At 49.9% G+C, this 16,297-nt stretch overlaps 7 protein-coding genes across 7 annotated transcripts; 5 read left to right on the top strand and 2 right to left on the bottom strand.

Moving 5' to 3' along the window:
* Window positions 1–441: 441 nt before the first annotated feature.
* CCOS01_01621 (uncharacterized protein) lies at window positions 442–1,637 on the top strand (the record flags this gene model as incomplete). The annotated part of the gene is made up of 4 exons (XM_060449814.1): window positions 442–642; window positions 697–833; window positions 897–1,256; window positions 1,376–1,637. 4 exons carry the CDS (start codon window positions 442–444, stop codon window positions 1,635–1,637), a joined length of 960 nt encoding a protein of 319 aa, XP_060318464.1.
* Window positions 1,638–2,222: 585 nt separating this feature from the next.
* Window positions 2,223–8,198, top strand: CCOS01_01620 (3-hydroxyisobutyrate dehydrogenase; the record flags this gene model as incomplete). Its single annotated transcript, XM_060449813.1, has 9 exons — window positions 2,223–2,407; window positions 2,477–3,833; window positions 3,916–4,816; window positions 4,893–5,080; window positions 5,142–5,275; window positions 5,864–6,281; window positions 6,351–6,545; window positions 7,188–7,382; window positions 7,449–8,198. The coding sequence occupies 9 exons, from the start codon at window positions 2,223–2,225 to the stop codon at window positions 8,196–8,198; spliced, it is 4,323 nt and encodes a 1,440-aa protein (XP_060318463.1).
* Window positions 8,199–8,888: 690 nt separating this feature from the next.
* On the top strand, window positions 8,889–9,323 carry CCOS01_01619 (4-carboxymuconolactone decarboxylase; the record flags this gene model as incomplete). The annotated part of the gene is made up of 1 exon (XM_060449812.1): window positions 8,889–9,323. The coding sequence occupies one exon, from the start codon at window positions 8,889–8,891 to the stop codon at window positions 9,321–9,323; it is 435 nt and encodes a 144-aa protein (XP_060318462.1).
* A 628-nt stretch (window positions 9,324–9,951) lies between these two features.
* Window positions 9,952–11,524, top strand: CCOS01_01618 (uncharacterized protein; the record flags this gene model as incomplete). The annotated part of the gene is made up of 4 exons (XM_060449811.1): window positions 9,952–10,059; window positions 10,116–11,218; window positions 11,285–11,418; window positions 11,499–11,524. 4 exons carry the CDS (start codon window positions 9,952–9,954, stop codon window positions 11,522–11,524), a joined length of 1,371 nt encoding a protein of 456 aa, XP_060318461.1.
* Window positions 11,525–12,072: 548 nt separating this feature from the next.
* Window positions 12,073–13,135, bottom strand: CCOS01_01617 (uncharacterized protein; the record flags this gene model as incomplete). Its single annotated transcript, XM_060449810.1, has 4 exons — window positions 12,073–12,317; window positions 12,392–12,825; window positions 12,900–12,972; window positions 13,024–13,135. 4 exons carry the CDS (start codon window positions 13,133–13,135, stop codon window positions 12,073–12,075), a joined length of 864 nt encoding a protein of 287 aa, XP_060318460.1.
* A 290-nt stretch (window positions 13,136–13,425) lies between these two features.
* CCOS01_01616 (uncharacterized protein) lies at window positions 13,426–14,439 on the bottom strand (the record flags this gene model as incomplete). Its single annotated transcript, XM_060449809.1, has 2 exons — window positions 13,426–14,102; window positions 14,166–14,439. 2 exons carry the CDS (start codon window positions 14,437–14,439, stop codon window positions 13,426–13,428), a joined length of 951 nt encoding a protein of 316 aa, XP_060318459.1.
* Window positions 14,440–14,855: 416 nt separating this feature from the next.
* Window positions 14,856–16,004, top strand: CCOS01_01615 (uncharacterized protein; the record flags this gene model as incomplete). The annotated part of the gene is made up of 4 exons (XM_060449808.1): window positions 14,856–14,883; window positions 14,933–15,309; window positions 15,399–15,899; window positions 15,954–16,004. The coding sequence occupies 4 exons, from the start codon at window positions 14,856–14,858 to the stop codon at window positions 16,002–16,004; spliced, it is 957 nt and encodes a 318-aa protein (XP_060318458.1).
* Window positions 16,005–16,297: the final 293 nt, after the last annotated feature.

The following is a 16,297-nucleotide window of genomic DNA, read 5'->3' as shown; positions in this document are numbered from 1 at the left end:
GCCGAAACGGCGGTGAGCAAACCGAAAGTCGAGAGGTAAGGGCTTGGAACATGGAACTATTGAGCAAACAAAGAGTGTGGCGGTAATAACCAATGTTTCACAAACAACCAGCTTAAGAAAATTAAAGCAACAAGCAATCAAGTAAGTGGATGATAATCCATGCAAATTCTTTCTTCGCCATGCAACAACATTGGCCATCCTGTGCTGCACCTCGCCATCCCAACGAGAGTGTTGAAATGAGGGCCTCAAATTGAGGAACAAGTACCCTGGTGGCTATGTTTACATGCAAAATGTCACGCAAGACAATGCGGGGGAGCTTTGACGTGGAGGCAGCTTGATGCATTATTATATGAAGACAGGTCGCATCCGTTCTGGTCGCATGATGGCTTGGGGTAACTACCAAGGAAATTTCGCGGCAAGACATACTCTCATCGAAACAACATGAAGGGCATCAAAACTCTTCCATTCTCGGGTAGTGCTGTCGAATTGACCTTACTTGATGGCGGAGGTCTCACTACAACAGACGACACAAAGATCCACGCAGATGGGCATGACAGGCCATATTTCCTCTACAACTGGTGTTTTTACATCCATCATAGAGCGTCAGGCCGCAAGATCCTTTGGGATCTTGGTATTAGTGATGTAAGTCGAGAGAATTAGACTGATGTACAATACTCACGCTTTGACGTCCAACAGAACCGGCAAATGTATACTCCGTTCGTGTTGAATTACCACTGGACGAGCTGCAATCCAGTTGGACCACGTCAACGGCTTACAGAACAGTTGCAAGACATTGGTGTGAAAACTTCGGACATTGACACAGTGCTCTTCAGGTATTTCTATGGGCAAATCCAAGGACGTTTATTCGAATGCCAGGACAATTAACCGGCCAGCAGTCATGCACATTGGGACCACTGTCGTCCGATCAAAGACGAATTCCCCAACGCCAAGGTCATCTTTGGCCGCGGGACAGCTTTACACTGCTCTCCAGGGCATATCCAGAATGACGAAATCCAGCCGATGGTTCAATGGGACTCTCGGATTTTCGGCGATGACAAATTTCGGACGGAAAATTTTCAAGAGCTCGAAGGCTCGTGGCAGTCCTGGGGACCATTCGAATCAGCACTGGATTATTTCGGAGATGGCAGTCTTTGGATCATCGAAGCCCCTGGACATATGGCAGGAAATCTCGCAGCATGCGCCTATTTAGAATCAGGCGAACGCATTGTCATGGCAAGTGACTGCTGTCATTCAAGGTCAGTGCATATCCGTCAACTATCGTCATCCTGAGGGATTCCACGCCGTCCTTCAAAGAGCCTCTTGCAATGGACTCATCTTCCGACCGTCACTGAACAACAGGCTTACTTCCGAGCAGGGATATTTTTCTTGGTCGCCGAGAAATCGCCAACGTCAAAATGGACGACGGATCCCGATTCTGCTTGCATGAAGATCTAGACAAAGCACTTGATACGATTTCCAGACTCAGAAAAGCAGCCGAGGAGTATGGGATGCACATTGCGATGGCCCATGATGCCGAGTTCATCAAGGATGGCAGCGATGCTGTGTTGATGTCAATCTTACACCCCATGTTTGATGACACTGTCCTGAACAGAATCAAAGCACATGGAAGGCCATAGAGCGTCGGGAACCAATTCTTCCTGGGCAGATAAGTAGTAGCTAAGAAACGATCCCTCACATCATGCTATTTGAGTAGTCGCTTGTGAAGTTGTGAGCTTTGGCCCCTGCCACTTCCCCGCAGTCTTCCCCAGCCTTTGCCAATATCAACCTCACTTAGCGGCTTCTGGGGTGCAGAAGGCGCCGTAAAGCTTGCTGGGTTCGCCCTCCCATCACTGCCGAATGTTTGGTGCATGAGATGTGACGCTAGGATGGGGCCCATCGCTGCGGAAGAAGCTGACACAGCCCTGATTCATCAGCCATCAGCGAGTCGCACGCCGTGGATTTCAGACTTCCCAGGACACTAACGGGTCAATACGCATCAGGTGCGGAGAAGAATGTAGGGGATGTCCTGGTCCCCCCGCAAGTCAAGCCCGGCCTCTGTCGGCATCTCAGAATCCGATCTGCCCGCACTGTTCCTTGCCAACACCACATCATGGCAATTGAGGCTACCAATCCACTGCTTGAAGCTATTCGAATCGACGGAAGTAAACAATCGAGACGAGATCACCGCGTTCAGAGAAAGGGAGCATAGAATCAAAACGTCCATGTCTTCAGGGCCCGAAGGAAGTCCCTCCAGCGCCGCGCGAAGAGGTCGACCACGACGCCAGTACAAGTGCGCGCACTGCTCGAAAGCCTTCAAGCGCAGCGAGCACTGCATTCGTCACGAGAGAACCCATACGCACGAGAAGCCTTACGTGTGTCGATACTGTCACAAGTCATACGCGAGGAAGTACGTATTGGCAGAAGCTTTCCGATCTCGGAAAAGCCACAAGACTTTCTGCTAACTGAGAGCTTCTAGGGACCTTGTTACGAGACACGAGCGCACTCTGCATGCGAAGGAGCAAGCAAAAGAAAAGATTGGAGATGTGGTGACAGTAGCATGCGCGCCACTGGCGCAAGCAACAGTGTTCTCCCCGTCGAAAGGCGATGACTACATGAACGTAGACCAAGAGGAAGACGAAAGATCCGGCCAGGAATCTCCAGACTCGCAGTCGCCAGTCGATGGCGTCGCTTCTTCCACAACATCACCATGTTCCAGTCAACGGCGCCGAGCCAACTCACGACGGAAGTCATACTCTCGGCAAGCAGCCGATCCCGACATCGAACTTGAACGAATGTTGATGTCGTTTCAGCCATTAACTGACCAATCCTTCGAGACGCGCAGGGATCCAAGTACTCTTAACCGAGCCACCGAAAGTCGTCCCGCAGACATATTCCAGCATGATGCTCAACAGGAAGGAAACTTGCTGCAGCTTCAGTACTTCCACGACGTCGATCCAGTTGAAGAGTTGCCACCGCTAGACCCAGCGTTATTCATGAACATGGATCTTCCCTTTGAAAGTATTGCCATGGAGATGCCAAGTGAATATCCAGCAGAAAACGGGCTTGAGACTGGCGCTTTACGAGAACAACCCCCTCGTCAACCACAAAATCCACCGGAGAAGAGCGGTGCTGCTGATCCATCCACGGAAAACGACGAGCTATTTTCACCGAGAACACTGGCCCATCTCGGCATGGGCGCATTTGACCTCTCGCCCATACCAGGTGACACCGCGGAGCAGAGAGATGATCGAAGACGAATTCCACGCCATCCCAATACTGAAGACCCTTCAAGCGGAGCCCCCCCTGGATGGGCTAGCTGCCAAATACCCTCGGCTAGCAGCGATCTCCCTTCTCTACTCGAAGACGGGCGTCAACAATATCCGACCGTGACCTTTGACGAAGAGACGTGTGCGTATCTTCGCAAAGACATGTCTTCGCGGCTGAGAACAGCAGCTGGAGAGTTCCAACTGCCCACCGCCAAAACGTTGCAGGGCTTCCTGTCTGCTTACATGACGAGTTTTCATAGCCACTTTCCGATCATTCATATGCAAACTTTTGATTTGGCACACACTCCGGGCCCCTTGGTGCTTTCCATCTGTTCCATCGGCGCTCTCTATCGCCTAGACCGACGTCGAGCGCGTCATCTTTATGACTTGTCAATCCGCAGTGTGGAACAGGTGCCTCAACCAACCAAGGACGATTCCAAATCCATGGTAAAGGACTACTTCCTTTGGTTTGTGCAAGCGAAAATTCTTCTTAGCTTTTACGCAGTCATGAGCGGGGAGAAGGATCTCGTTGACGCAACGATGAAGGACAATGGCTTCTACACCTTGGTGAGTCAATCTGCACCTTCATGAGCGATAGAAGACTACTTCGAGACAATGATACTTACTACCGTCGTTCAAAATCTCAAAGGTCTATAACAAAGCTCGAACTGCGGTAGAAAACACTGAAACAGAACCATCCGAGATGACGTGGCACACGTGGATAGAGCTAGAGTCGTGGAAGCGCGCGCTGGGGGGCATCTTCATAGAGAGTACCCTCACTATGGTGATCTACGACGTCAATCCTGGATTTCATGCGACCCAAGATCTGGATATCGAAGCGTATCAAGATGAAAAGATGTGGAACGCGAGGTCACCTGCAGAGTGGCGAGAGCTTCGGACAGCTGCCTCGAAAAGCTCGCCATACAGTCGACGACACACAATCAAAGATGTACTTGTTGACATTCTACTTGAAGGAAGGTATCATGCCGACACGGTACCGTACCGCGTGTCGACCTTTACTGCCCTCGTCTTGACCCATGCGGTCGTCGTTCACATGTGGCAGAGATTACAAGTCTGCCAGGCCCTCGCTTCAACATGTCCGATTGCAAGGAATGATATTGGTGATGAACAAGACCCTCTGAGAGCTTCGCTCCTCAACGGTGCTATGCAGTCGTTGGCTCGGTGCGATGCTTTTCTCCAAGGCGTCAGGAGCGAGTTACGACAACCACGTCCAGAAGAAGACGAGAAGGACAAAGAAATCTCGCTTGTATTCAACTGCCAGGCAGTCTTGCGCATAGCCTACACAAAGCTGTCGAAAATATCCACCACTCCCTGTCGAATCAGCTTGTTGAGCCTTGAGGATATGGACGTAGGGTCATGCGTGTCATCATTCATTATGGGCAGGATGGAACGAAGCTCCCACATTCTCAAGATGGTTTCGAAGGCCTTCGAAGGCATGGTTGTTCCAGTCAAGATGGGGCATCTTCTGGTCCGGAAGACTGCCGCTTTTCGATGGAGTGTTGAGCATGCTGTGGCAGGGTGGACGGGTGGTAAGTGAATTCGAGATAACCCTTACAGCTGATTGGGAGGATCCGTTCATGATGCTGATCTCCTTGCTGCAAACAGCTCTTCTAGTATCAAAATGGGCTCAGTCCATAGAACAGGACAAGATAGCCGGGATGCAGCCAATTCAGAGCGAGCTGGAGCTATTAGCCTTGATCAGAGAGACTCTAGATGAGGCCGAGTGCGATATCGGGGAGGGCACGACTCTTGCTGCCGGAATTGCCAGGACGTGGGGCTGGTTTCTGTCAGATGTAGGTGATAATATTTTTTTTTCATGTATCGTTGCAAACTGATATACTGATAACTTCCTAGGTCTGGGTGTGGGGCATTACGCCACGGATGGGAGGAATACTGAACCAACTGGCCGATGCGTATCAAGACGCGTATGATGCCAGCTGCCGTAAACCTACCGGCGTGACGTACAACGCGGAAAAGACGGCTGGAAGGTTACATCAAATCTCTTTGTTGCAAAACGTGTATTGCTAGTGGTCAACTACCTCAAGCGCTGTATTGATGACTTGGGAACCATACATTAAATTCATCTCACTCCCTCCACCAAGGGATCTAGATGCAGAGATTCCCCACATGCTGCGATGTACATTGTCATGACTCCAAGGGGTTTGAAGGGGAAAACAAATTCAGTCGTAGGTCAATCGCATTCTGCGAAATGAACTTCAAGCACGGTGGCATCAGGAAGTGTGGCGTCGGAGTTGACCATCCTCGTGTGGAGATTCGATGGGTCAAGGATGGGCAGGATATGACAGGCTAGTCGGATTGTGAAAGCGCGGATCGAAGGGAATACATTTGTATCTAGATGCGTTCTCAGAAGCTTCGATACAGATCAGTCGCGGAGGTCCTGAATCCCAGCTAAATCCTGAAGTTTGGCACGGAGACGCAGGATTGGGCCATACAGCTACCCCGCAAGTACCGGTCTATCGCCGCCTGAATTGTTGGCACCCACACGTCTTACCTATACTCTTCACCCACCGGCCTCATCTCGAAAATACGCAAGAAATTCAAATCAACATGTCCAGATCCGATGGAATGGCAGTTGCCCTTAAAGATCTGGAGTCGAAAGCACGGGGGGAGGTCCAAGTCTCCGCTCTCAGAGGCGGCGAGTTCACCCTCCCCAAGCGGTTCTTCGTCGCGGGGGTGTCTGAGGACGAGACCTCGCTTGTGCCATCACTCTCTTTCCTCATCTCGCAGAATTTATTCGAAGGGGGTCATCGACGCATTCTTTACGATCTGGGCTTGAGACGGGACATTGGTCGCTATTCTACGCCGATACAAAACCACACAAAGAATCGTCAGCCGATGACCTTATTACCGGACGTCCGACAGAGCCTGATCGATGGAGGTCTTGATGTGGCAGCTATAGACGAAGTTATACTCAGCCACGTCCACTGGGACCATATTGGAACTCCTTCCGACTTTCCCAATGCTCGCTTTCGAGTTGGTCAAGGATCGCTTGAATTGCTTAGCCAGGGGATGAATGGGCATATGTCTCATTCCAATTTCCAGTCTGATCTTTTCGACGGCCTCAGGGTTGAAGAGATCACGGGCCCCAGGGAACACGTAGACGCAGCAGGATTCACAAATGGTTGGAAGAATTTGGAGGGATTGAGAATACTGGATATTGGGGGAAGCGACGATGGTTCCTTGTTTGCTGTCGATTTGCCAGGCCACTTGCCTGGACATCTTGGACTTCTTGCAAGAGTAGGACCTCAATCCTGGGTGATGCTTATCGGCGATGCTTGTCACGACGCTCGGTTGTTGACAGGCGAGATGCAGATAGCTGAGTGGGAAGACGGTGAGGGTCGAGCTTGTTGTATCCACATGAACAAAAGAGAGGCTACGGACACACTCAACAGCATTTCGACGTTGCGAGAAGCCTCAAAGCAAAGCAATCTCGTATTGCAGGTAGTTTTTGCTCATGACGCAGTCTGGGCACAAGATCACCAAGGAGCCTTTTTCCCTGGCAAGATAAACTGAGCTCCAAGACACAAACCGCATAGCAATTATTAAAGGATTCACCGCGTCAGTCAGATTTCTGAAGAATCAACTGTGTCTCCGACTCTCCAAATTTACGCTTGTTTCACGTGCCCTCTCGTTCTGTGAGATGTGCTCTGCGAATCTGCCCGCTGACGGTCTGACCATAGTAGCTACCTATTTCCTTACCCCGCCCCAACGATCTACCTACCTCAGACTCGCTTGATTACTTGAGCAAGCCTTCACACCTTGGACTGGATCCATATATCTTCTAGAGATATCAACAAGAAGAGAAATACCTACACTCATGCGCACCCAAGAACTTCTCCTTCCCCTCATTGCCCGCTCTTCTTTTTTGTCATGGATCAGCCACTAAGCCTAGGATTTATTGGCCTTGGGGCTATGGGTTTGCCCATGGCCTCCAATCTCGTCGCCAAGGTGGCGAAGGGTTCTCAGACATACGTCTACGATATCTCAGAGACCTCCATGAAGAGACTCATCGATCAGGCAACGAATGCGGATATCACAGGGTGCAAGTCTCCGAGAGAAGTTTCACAAAAGGCTGTAAGTTGACACCGGGTCAATCATATTTCACTACCTCCACCTCGTGTGACTAACATTGGAATATAGGACATAGTTTTCACAATGCTTCCAGAGGGCAGCCATGTGAAAACCGTCTACTTGGACCCAGACACCGGGATATTGGGTCCTGAGCTGAAGTCCCGCTTGCTCATCGATTGCTCAACTATCGACACGGAGACGTCCCAGCTGGTATCAAACACTATCAAATCCCACTTTCCATCCACATTCTTCTGCGATGCACCTGTATCTGGCGGCACCCTCGGTGCGGAAGCCGCTACATTGACTCTGATGACTGGTTGCTCCGAAAAAAATCCGAACTGGCCAGAAATTCGCGACTTACTGGGTCTCATGGGCAAGAATATCATTGCATGTGGCGGCCCAGGCTTGGGTCTTACGGCAAAGCTTTGCAACAACTACTGCTCGGCGCTCATTTCACTTGCAACATCCGAAGCCATGAACATCGGGATGAGAGCGGGCATCGATCCTCGACTCCTCGCGCGCGTGTTCTCCAACAGTACTGCACAAAGCACGATCTGCGACAAGTGGAATCCTGTGCCTGGCATCTGTCCAAATGCCCCAGCAAGTCACGGGTATCAAGGCGGCTTCAAGATTCAGTTGATGGCAAAAGACTTTGGCTTAGCTGTGTCTATGGCGGATAAGGTTGACGCAAAGTTGATTCTTGGTGCTGTTGGCCTCAGAGCCTACAAGGAGGCGAGTCAAGATTCCAAATGTCGCGATCTTGACTCTCGCGTGCTTTACAGATACATTGGAGGCAACGAGGACTGGCAAGTTGATTGAATCTGGGTAAACTCAGAGCAGCCTTCTAGAATATTCGTGTTGACTCGTTCCGAATTTTATGATCTATTTCCTGGCTTCCGATTGATGCAAACAACTCTCTACAACCAGACTTGCTCTGTCAGAGAAGGCCCTGTCCTCATTGGTCCAACTCAGTAGATGTTCCAATTTCATGGGGGCTCAACTGCCTCAACCGCCTCTCTAATTGAACATGCCCAGCAGACTCCCAGTGAAACCGTTGCACCTTCCTCCCTGCGAGCTACTTTGCTACAGCCAAAGCCCGAGTCAAGCAAGGACATTCCTAGTTCAGACCTACAATGCCGATTCCCCACTCCGGTTTACGAAGTGACGGCACGGAAGCAGGACCCCGCCACCATAATGCGGGGTGCATTCGGGTCTCCGTTCCGTGGTGATGTGGGGTTATGTGGAGAGAGTGTTCGCTCTGATATGGGGTAAGAATATGGAAGGGATCCGGAAAATCACAACCGTCATGTAAGCAGCCTCCCTGTGGCAATTTGGTAGTTGAAATGAGACCTGCATGTAAACCCAACTAAGGTAGCAGCAGTCGTACGTTACGTGCTAGCAAGCTGGTCCCAAATCTCACCAGCACGTTTCCAGATTCCGGACCATTCTCACAGCGTATCAACTCTCAAACAACCCACACGTCGGCCCATTAGCACTGAAAACACCAACATGGCCGACAAGCTTGCAGCAAACACTGCGAAAGAGGCGGAAGCCCACAAGACACTTTACGACAAAGGACTGAAGCTCCGATATGAGGTCGCAGGGACTTCTTACGTCGACGCAGCTCTGGCTGGTGGTTCGTCCGACTTTGCCAGGCCGATGCAAGAGCTCGTCACAGAAGCTTGCTGGGGTTCGGTCTGGGCTCGGCCAGGCTTGGAGAGAAAGCAGCGATCTCTCTTAAACATTGCCATGTTATGCGCTCTGAACAGAGCCCCTGAGCTTGCAGCTCATGTCCGTGGAGCACTGAACAACGGAGCGAGTGAAGTAGAGATTCGGGAGACACTGCTGCAAGCGGCTATTTACTGTGGAATGCCAGCTGGTATTGAGGGGTTCAAAGTTGCTGAAAAAGTCATCATTGCCTGGAACGAGGAACAGAAGCAGTAAGGATGTGGTCAAGTTGGTTGCGGTGTGTTATGCATCCACGGAGTCGGATAGTAAGACAGTTTTTGATACATGCAATAAATTTCAATAGGCGTGGCAAAGATTGATCATTTCTTTGGGTTTGCTCATGTATTATTCTGTGAGATTGGCCTATGATCGTGATGAATTGGTGACTGCCGACGTACGTTAGGCAGGACCGACGGAATGGTGATGGTAGGTAATGGCTGCGTGAGATCAACTCAAGTTCGTCTCAACATCACTCCGACTATTCGTTGGTTTCCTTCCTCGAAATTTCACTAGCTTAGGATGAGGTTTGTGTTCCCCAGTGACATGGATTCGAACACGAAGCAGCAGAGTTTCGAAGCTCCCCGCATCTACCAGGGACTTGTTGCAGCTCCCCAGACACTACTCCTACCCCCCACATTATGTAGGCCCATACGGAAAGGCGGTCTTGTGTGATTCAAAGCCTAGCTAAGTTCTTTTGAGACTGGCTAGTGCTATTCAAAGATTCCATAGATGAATTGTTCATCACTCGTCGATGATCCACATCCAATAAGTATCTATCAAGCCAAGTTTCACAGCTCAGATTCCCTTCCACAAGATGAAATTCGTAAACATTCATTTACCAAATATGCCTATTCTTCCAAAAGAAGGCTCAATTCATATCGGGGGTATTGGTCTGACAATCTTTCTGATTCTGCTTGGTTGTTATCTTCGCTATGTTCCAAATCAGTTGACAGTGAGTACATGTTTCTCCATCGAACTTAAACATGCTGATCAAGAGTCTTTTGACAGGATCCACGAAGGAAGAAATTACCACCCGGACCTCGAGGTCTCCCAATCATTGGAAATCTCTACGACCTCGCAGACTCAGAATTTGTGCGCCAAAAAGTCCGCGAATGGCATCGCACCTACGGCGATATCTTCTACACGAAAGTCGGGGCGACCGACTATATCTGGCTTTCATCACCAAGAGCTGTCAAAGATCTTATGGACAAGAAGTCGGCAATATACTCCTCACGGCCGCATCTCCCGCTAGCGCAGGATGTTGCAAGTGGAAAGTCCCGACAACTGTTCATGGCATACGGGCAAGACTGGAGGAACCTGAGAAAACACAGCCACGCACTTCTCAACTTGAATGCTTCAAAGAGATACATGCCATCGCAAGACCTAGAGTCAAAAGTGGTCCTTCATGATCTATTAGATCAGCCCGATGAGTTTTACACCATCAATCGGCGCTATTCTACCTCTGTTATCATGCTAGCTACCTATGGGTATCGCATTCCTTCCTTCCAAGACCCGATCATCTCCAAGATCTTCAGCGTTCTGGAAAATCTTTCCATCATGATGGCTCCTGGCGCCTTCGCCGTCGAGAGTTTACCCGGCCTGGCTAATCTTCCCGAGTTCCTTTTAGGAAACTGGCGCACCTGGGGCAAGAAAGCCTTCGCTCACGACAGCAAGATTTGGCTTGAGCTTTGGGAGGCTTTGAAGAAGACAACGGATGACGGCACTGCCAAGGACTGCTTCTGCAAGGACTTTTACCTCGGTGACCCCAAAAAGAACGGCATCGACGACTTGCTCGCGGCGTATACCTGCGGTGGTCTGGTAGAGGCGGGTTCCGAGACAACAGCTACAACTATCAACAACTGGACCCTGGCCATGACTCTTTTCCCCGAAGCAATGCGGAAGGGTCAAGAAGAGATCGATCGTGTCGTCGGAAGCGACCGGATGCCCACATGGGAAGATGAGAAAGATCTCCCTTACGTTCGGGCGATGATCAAAGAAACCTTGCGATGGCGCCCGGTCAACAAATTTGGGATGTATCACGCTTCCACCGAGGACGATTGGTACGAAGGACACTTCATCCCGAAGGACTCTGTGGTCGTCCTGAATTGGTGGTGAGTAATTACATGCAATCCACATGTTCCCGAGAAATTCGGCTAATACGTAGTGTCAAATTTTAGGGCTATCCAGCGTGATCCAAGTCGCTACGATAATGCCGATGAATACGATCCATCTCGGTTCCTCAACAGTCCACTCTCTGCAGCGGAGTACATGAACTCGCAGGATCCCTATGAGCGCGATCACTTTTCCTATGGTGCTGGCCGGTACGTAGTTTCATCCCGAACCTGATTGTCTTGGAATGACGGTACATGCACATGACTAACATGTAGACAGACGTGCATGTCCTGGAGTCCATCTAGCTGAGAAGTCACTCTTTATTGCTATTTCTCGCATCTTGTGGGCATTCAATATTGAGCGGAAAGAAGATCCCAACGGGGGAAAGAATGTCCCCATAACTAGAATGATGCCAGGTTTTCTGAGTGTCCCTGAGCCTTTCGAATGCTCCATTTCATGCCGCTCTGTCGCACATGAAGAAATTATTCGGAGGGAGTATAGCGCGTTGAGGGAAAAGAACTTCGAAGAAGGTCATTGATCAACTCATGGCCTTATTTGTACAAGAGTCTGGCGAACTGCTTAGATGTCAAGCCCGTTACGAATATGAATGTCTCCCTACTAGCAAAAAGCGTCTCGTTTTTGGAGTGGTTGCATTTTACATCGTATCCCTTTGTCAGTACATTGAGTGGGAATACGAATGTAACTCTTGAGAAATCACAACATTGAGGGACACATATTTTGCAGTTTTCTATTCGTACCTAGAGTAGACATAGATTCCGTTCCGCAAACATAAGATTGAAGGAATACTAACAATCACTAACAGCCATGTCCTTGCCATCACTTCGTAATCTAACTAGGGAATTAGTCTACGCTGCCCTTCTCTCATCTGCTTATCGAGGTCGGTTCCTAACCATAGAGGTTGAGTCTCGTCAAGCTTGTCCTCCAGGTCACTGATATTCCCGCCGTGAATGAAGAAAGACTTTCCATTTACTTCAGGTCGCATAGCAGGTAGCAGGCTTGCTGTGGCAACGTCCTTTGGCGTATTTGCAGGTAACTCCTTCCAAATACTTCTGATATGATCGGTGACCATCTCCGTATCTACAAGGTTCAGCTTCGTGTCAATGCGTTCGGGAACTGCTCGAGCAATCCTCAAGGGGTAAGGGCGTACTCACCTGTCATCCAAGGTGCGATCATATTGACAGTAATGTTCATCTTCGGTAATTGAGTCCGCATAGCGCGCATAAGACCCAAAACAGCCGCCTTGCTGGCACAGTAGGTGTAGCAGGGTGGTGTATCGAAGAAGCTAGCAGCGGACCCGAATAGAACCAGTTGAGATCTCGTTTCCGGGTTTTTGCGAAAGAAACCAATGGCACATTTGGTCACATACCAAGTGCCAGCCATGTTGACGTTGAGAACCGAAACATCTGGCTTTTGAAGATACCAGTCTGCCCCAGAGCCCGGCTCGTCGAGTGTCTCGATTTTGTTGATTGCTGCATTCGAAATGACGGTATCAATGGGACCAAGCTCTGAATGAACATCTTGAAAGAAGCTGACAAGGTCGTTCCAGTCCGAGATGTCACATTTTTTGAAGAAGACGCTGTCGACGCTTGAGCATGAGCCAAACATCGTGCCTTGCATGGGGAGCTTCATAAGAAGGCCATAGACAATAATGCGACTTACTTGCCGAGCTCTTTCTGAACTTGCTTTCCTCGAGTCTCGTCAACATCACAGAATGCTACTTTTGCCCCATGCCCTATCACGGAACGGTCAGCACAGCGCTAAAAGCTCATACTGTGTTGCTTACGATGGGCAAGGTCGACAATGGCTCTTCCAATGCCGGCTGCACCTCCAGTGACCAAGATGATTTTGCCCTCCAACTGCTGGAATTCCGAATCGCTAACAGTGTAGGCAGACATTTTTGCGTTGCGTTGCCGCGTTTGTTGTGGAAGTCTAGATTGATCAGGTCCTTGGGGGAACCACAGCGGCCGGGGCTGCCTCTGTTATCACGCAGCCACGGTACACCAACTGCCTGAACTTCAGCGTACTCCACATCGGTGCGGGCTGTCTCCAACTCGGGGTATAGCGGTCGAGCCCCAAACACAGCAAAAGAGCAACATGGATAAAGTAGGCACATTAGATCTCCGCATTCACATATCACTGGGTGTATTGGTACAGTATGTTTCATGCAAGGAAAAAGTGACCCTATTCAATTCAATGTCAAATACGATGGAGCGGGGGTGTCATCTGTCAAGTCCCCGGTAGCTGTCCAATGCTGCTGCTTGTGCTTTCGTGACTCGATTTCGTCGGAAATGGCTATGGCAAGATCCGCTGCCGAAATCCCCAGCAACTTCCCATCCAGAGGACTGTCCCCATCAGGGCCATCCTTCAGCGGCAAATTGCTTATAGTGATCTCGTATCTTCCTGTACGCCTGCCGGGACGATATAGTGCGCTCGGGGATATATACGTCCAGTCGAAGGATGTATTGCCTTCGAAAAACATGAGACTAGCTCGCGCAGCTTTGATGAAGCTGCTCGATGCGTCTTGTTGCGCTTTCAGTTGAGCTTCGTAGGCATTTATCGTTTCACGCGCTGCCTCTTTCTCATCGGTACTTCCTCTGTCCTCTTTGAGGAGAAGACGAGCGTCGCGGTATACTCTTAAGGCCTTTCCTATCGGTCCAAGCCTCTCTTCCATGTATGTGACATGGGCGTGACTATCCGCAATCCCACGGCGGTAGGCCAAGAAAAAGTCCTTGCTGTCCGCCACGCAAACGCCGTCTTCATGAGGCACATGCAAGCTGCCAGTTCCACCTACCATCACGAAGTATCCTGTTTTGGCGCGTTTGACGGCAAGGATGATTTTTCTGATCATCTCGATGAACGGCACTGCCATATTACCTGGTCAGACAAACCATTGCTGCGGGCCAATTTGAGCAGCATTGAACTCACTGTACTGCAAGGCTTCGTGACCTGCTGTATGAGGCCCGTATTCGCACACCACAACTGCAAGATCACTGATGGCCGCAGCCAATTCTCCTTCAGTGGAGGTTTCAAGATTGATAGGCCGCGGCTCGTAGAGCTCATGAGTACCCAGTTTCTGTGGGTTGCGAGATAGTCCGACAACACGATGCCCGCGGTTAATGAGTTCGACAACCAAGTAGGAGCCACCGAACCCGGCCGGTCCAATAACTCCAACTCTCAGCTTCTCGTCAGTCTTGACCATGGTGGTTCAGTTGGTGATCAGAGTGTATGTAGTTGCTGGATGTGCGTGCCAAACGGGGAAGAAGACGGCTTGGACCTCCGATGCTTCTGAGCATCTATAGCCGCTATCAATACGGGCTCTTCCCGCACGAACGATTTCATATCGCTGCCATTGTGTAGGTACAGTTGACTGATCACTGCTCGTTAGGCGGATGCGGGGTGATGTGGGGGAAAAGATGGTTGGGCTGATTTGGCCTGTGGCAACCAACTGTGAACTGCCTGTCAGAGGTGCGGTGCGGGGACCACTCTGAGGACTATTCAATTGCTGACATCTAGGATTGTATGCCCGAATCCTTATGCCCATGATCGTTCTCGTTTTTCTGAGCAATACGATCGGTTCTACGGATTTTAGATACACCAAATCTCTGCGATACCGGAATGATGGACTTCAACATTGGCTTCATAGGTAAGGGGCTCAGTCTTGGATATCGCGGAATGACCACTGACTCCCATAGGCCTCGGTGCCATCGGCTATCCCATGGCTGCATCGATTCGTCGAAATTTGAAGCGTCAATCTACCGTTCATGTTTTTGACGTCAACAAATCAGCCTGTGAGAAGTTTGTTCAGCAATATTCAAGCTTTGGACAGGTAGAAGTCGCTGCAAGTCCACGCGAAGTTGCTGCCGCAGTAGATGTGGTGATTTCCATGGTGCCTGGAGCACCAGAAGTATCGAAGGTCTATCTCGACGTTGGAGATGGCATCATTTCCGCTCCCAAAAACCCACAAAGACTGTTGATTGAGTGTAGTACTATTGATACTACCACCGCAAGGCACGTGGCAGATCAGATACGAAAGGCTTCTCAAGGGACATATGTTGATGCCCCTGTTTCCGTGAGTCTTCCTTCCCAACATGTGTGACTCCATAACGTACATTTGACCCATCAATGGCAACGACGCTTTCTGACTCCAACTTGCGCCAGGGAGGCGTACCAGCAGCGGAAAAGGCGGCTCTCTCATTCATGATCGGACGCAAACCTGATGATGAGGAAAATCACTTATCCCAAAAACTGCGTCAGGTAGTTTCAATGATGGGCGACCCTGGAAAGCTCTTCTGGTGCGGTGATGTTGGATCGGGACTTGCTGCTAAGATCAGCAACAACTATATCTCTTGCTCTGTTCTACTTCTGATATCTGAAGCTATGGCAATCGGAGTGAAGTCTGGAGTGGACCCGAAGATGCTTCAGACAATTATTCACAACTCTACCGGCCAAACATTCATGGGAGATAATGTTTGCCCAGTCCCAGGCGTCATCCCACATGCCCCTAGTAGTAATGATTGGAGGCTGGGATTCAAGACTCAGATGTTTCTCAAGGATCTGTCTCTGGGCATCGATGCTGCCAAACAGGAGAATATCCAGCCGACGATGGCAGAAGCGGCCTATGGAGTATTTGCAAAAGCCTCCAAGGATCCCCGCTGTATTGTAAGTAAAATGTGGCGTATTCCCTAGAAGTGAGCGAACTAACATTCTCTCCAGGATCGTGATGGCTCTTCGGTCTACCTTTACGTCACAGACTCAAAGACTTAACTTAGATTGTGGATAGAAATTAACAGAACAGGTGGAATTCAGGCCCATATCTAAATTACATCTAGTAAACCTACACATCATGCCTATGTTGTCTCTAGGGGATTGTACATTTGACAATCTGAGCTTGGGACTCAAAATTTCGCGATTGAAGAGCGATATCTGTGATGAGTTTTGCTATCCGGGCAGTACTGTTTGGCTATCCGGGCAGTAATCCACTTTTTGGACCAATCAGAGCCTGCCGTCTAAACTCTAAACTTTTTTGCCCCGCTACACCTACCCACGGGCCACCCAGC

Source organism: Colletotrichum costaricense (assembly GCF_030867565.1).
Source record: "Colletotrichum costaricense strain IMI 309622 chromosome Unknown Scaffold_2.1, whole genome shotgun sequence".
NCBI lineage: Eukaryota > Fungi > Ascomycota > Sordariomycetes > Glomerellales > Glomerellaceae > Colletotrichum > Colletotrichum costaricense.
Note: the sequence above shows the minus strand (reverse complement) of the source record. Positions and strands in the feature narration are given on the sequence as shown.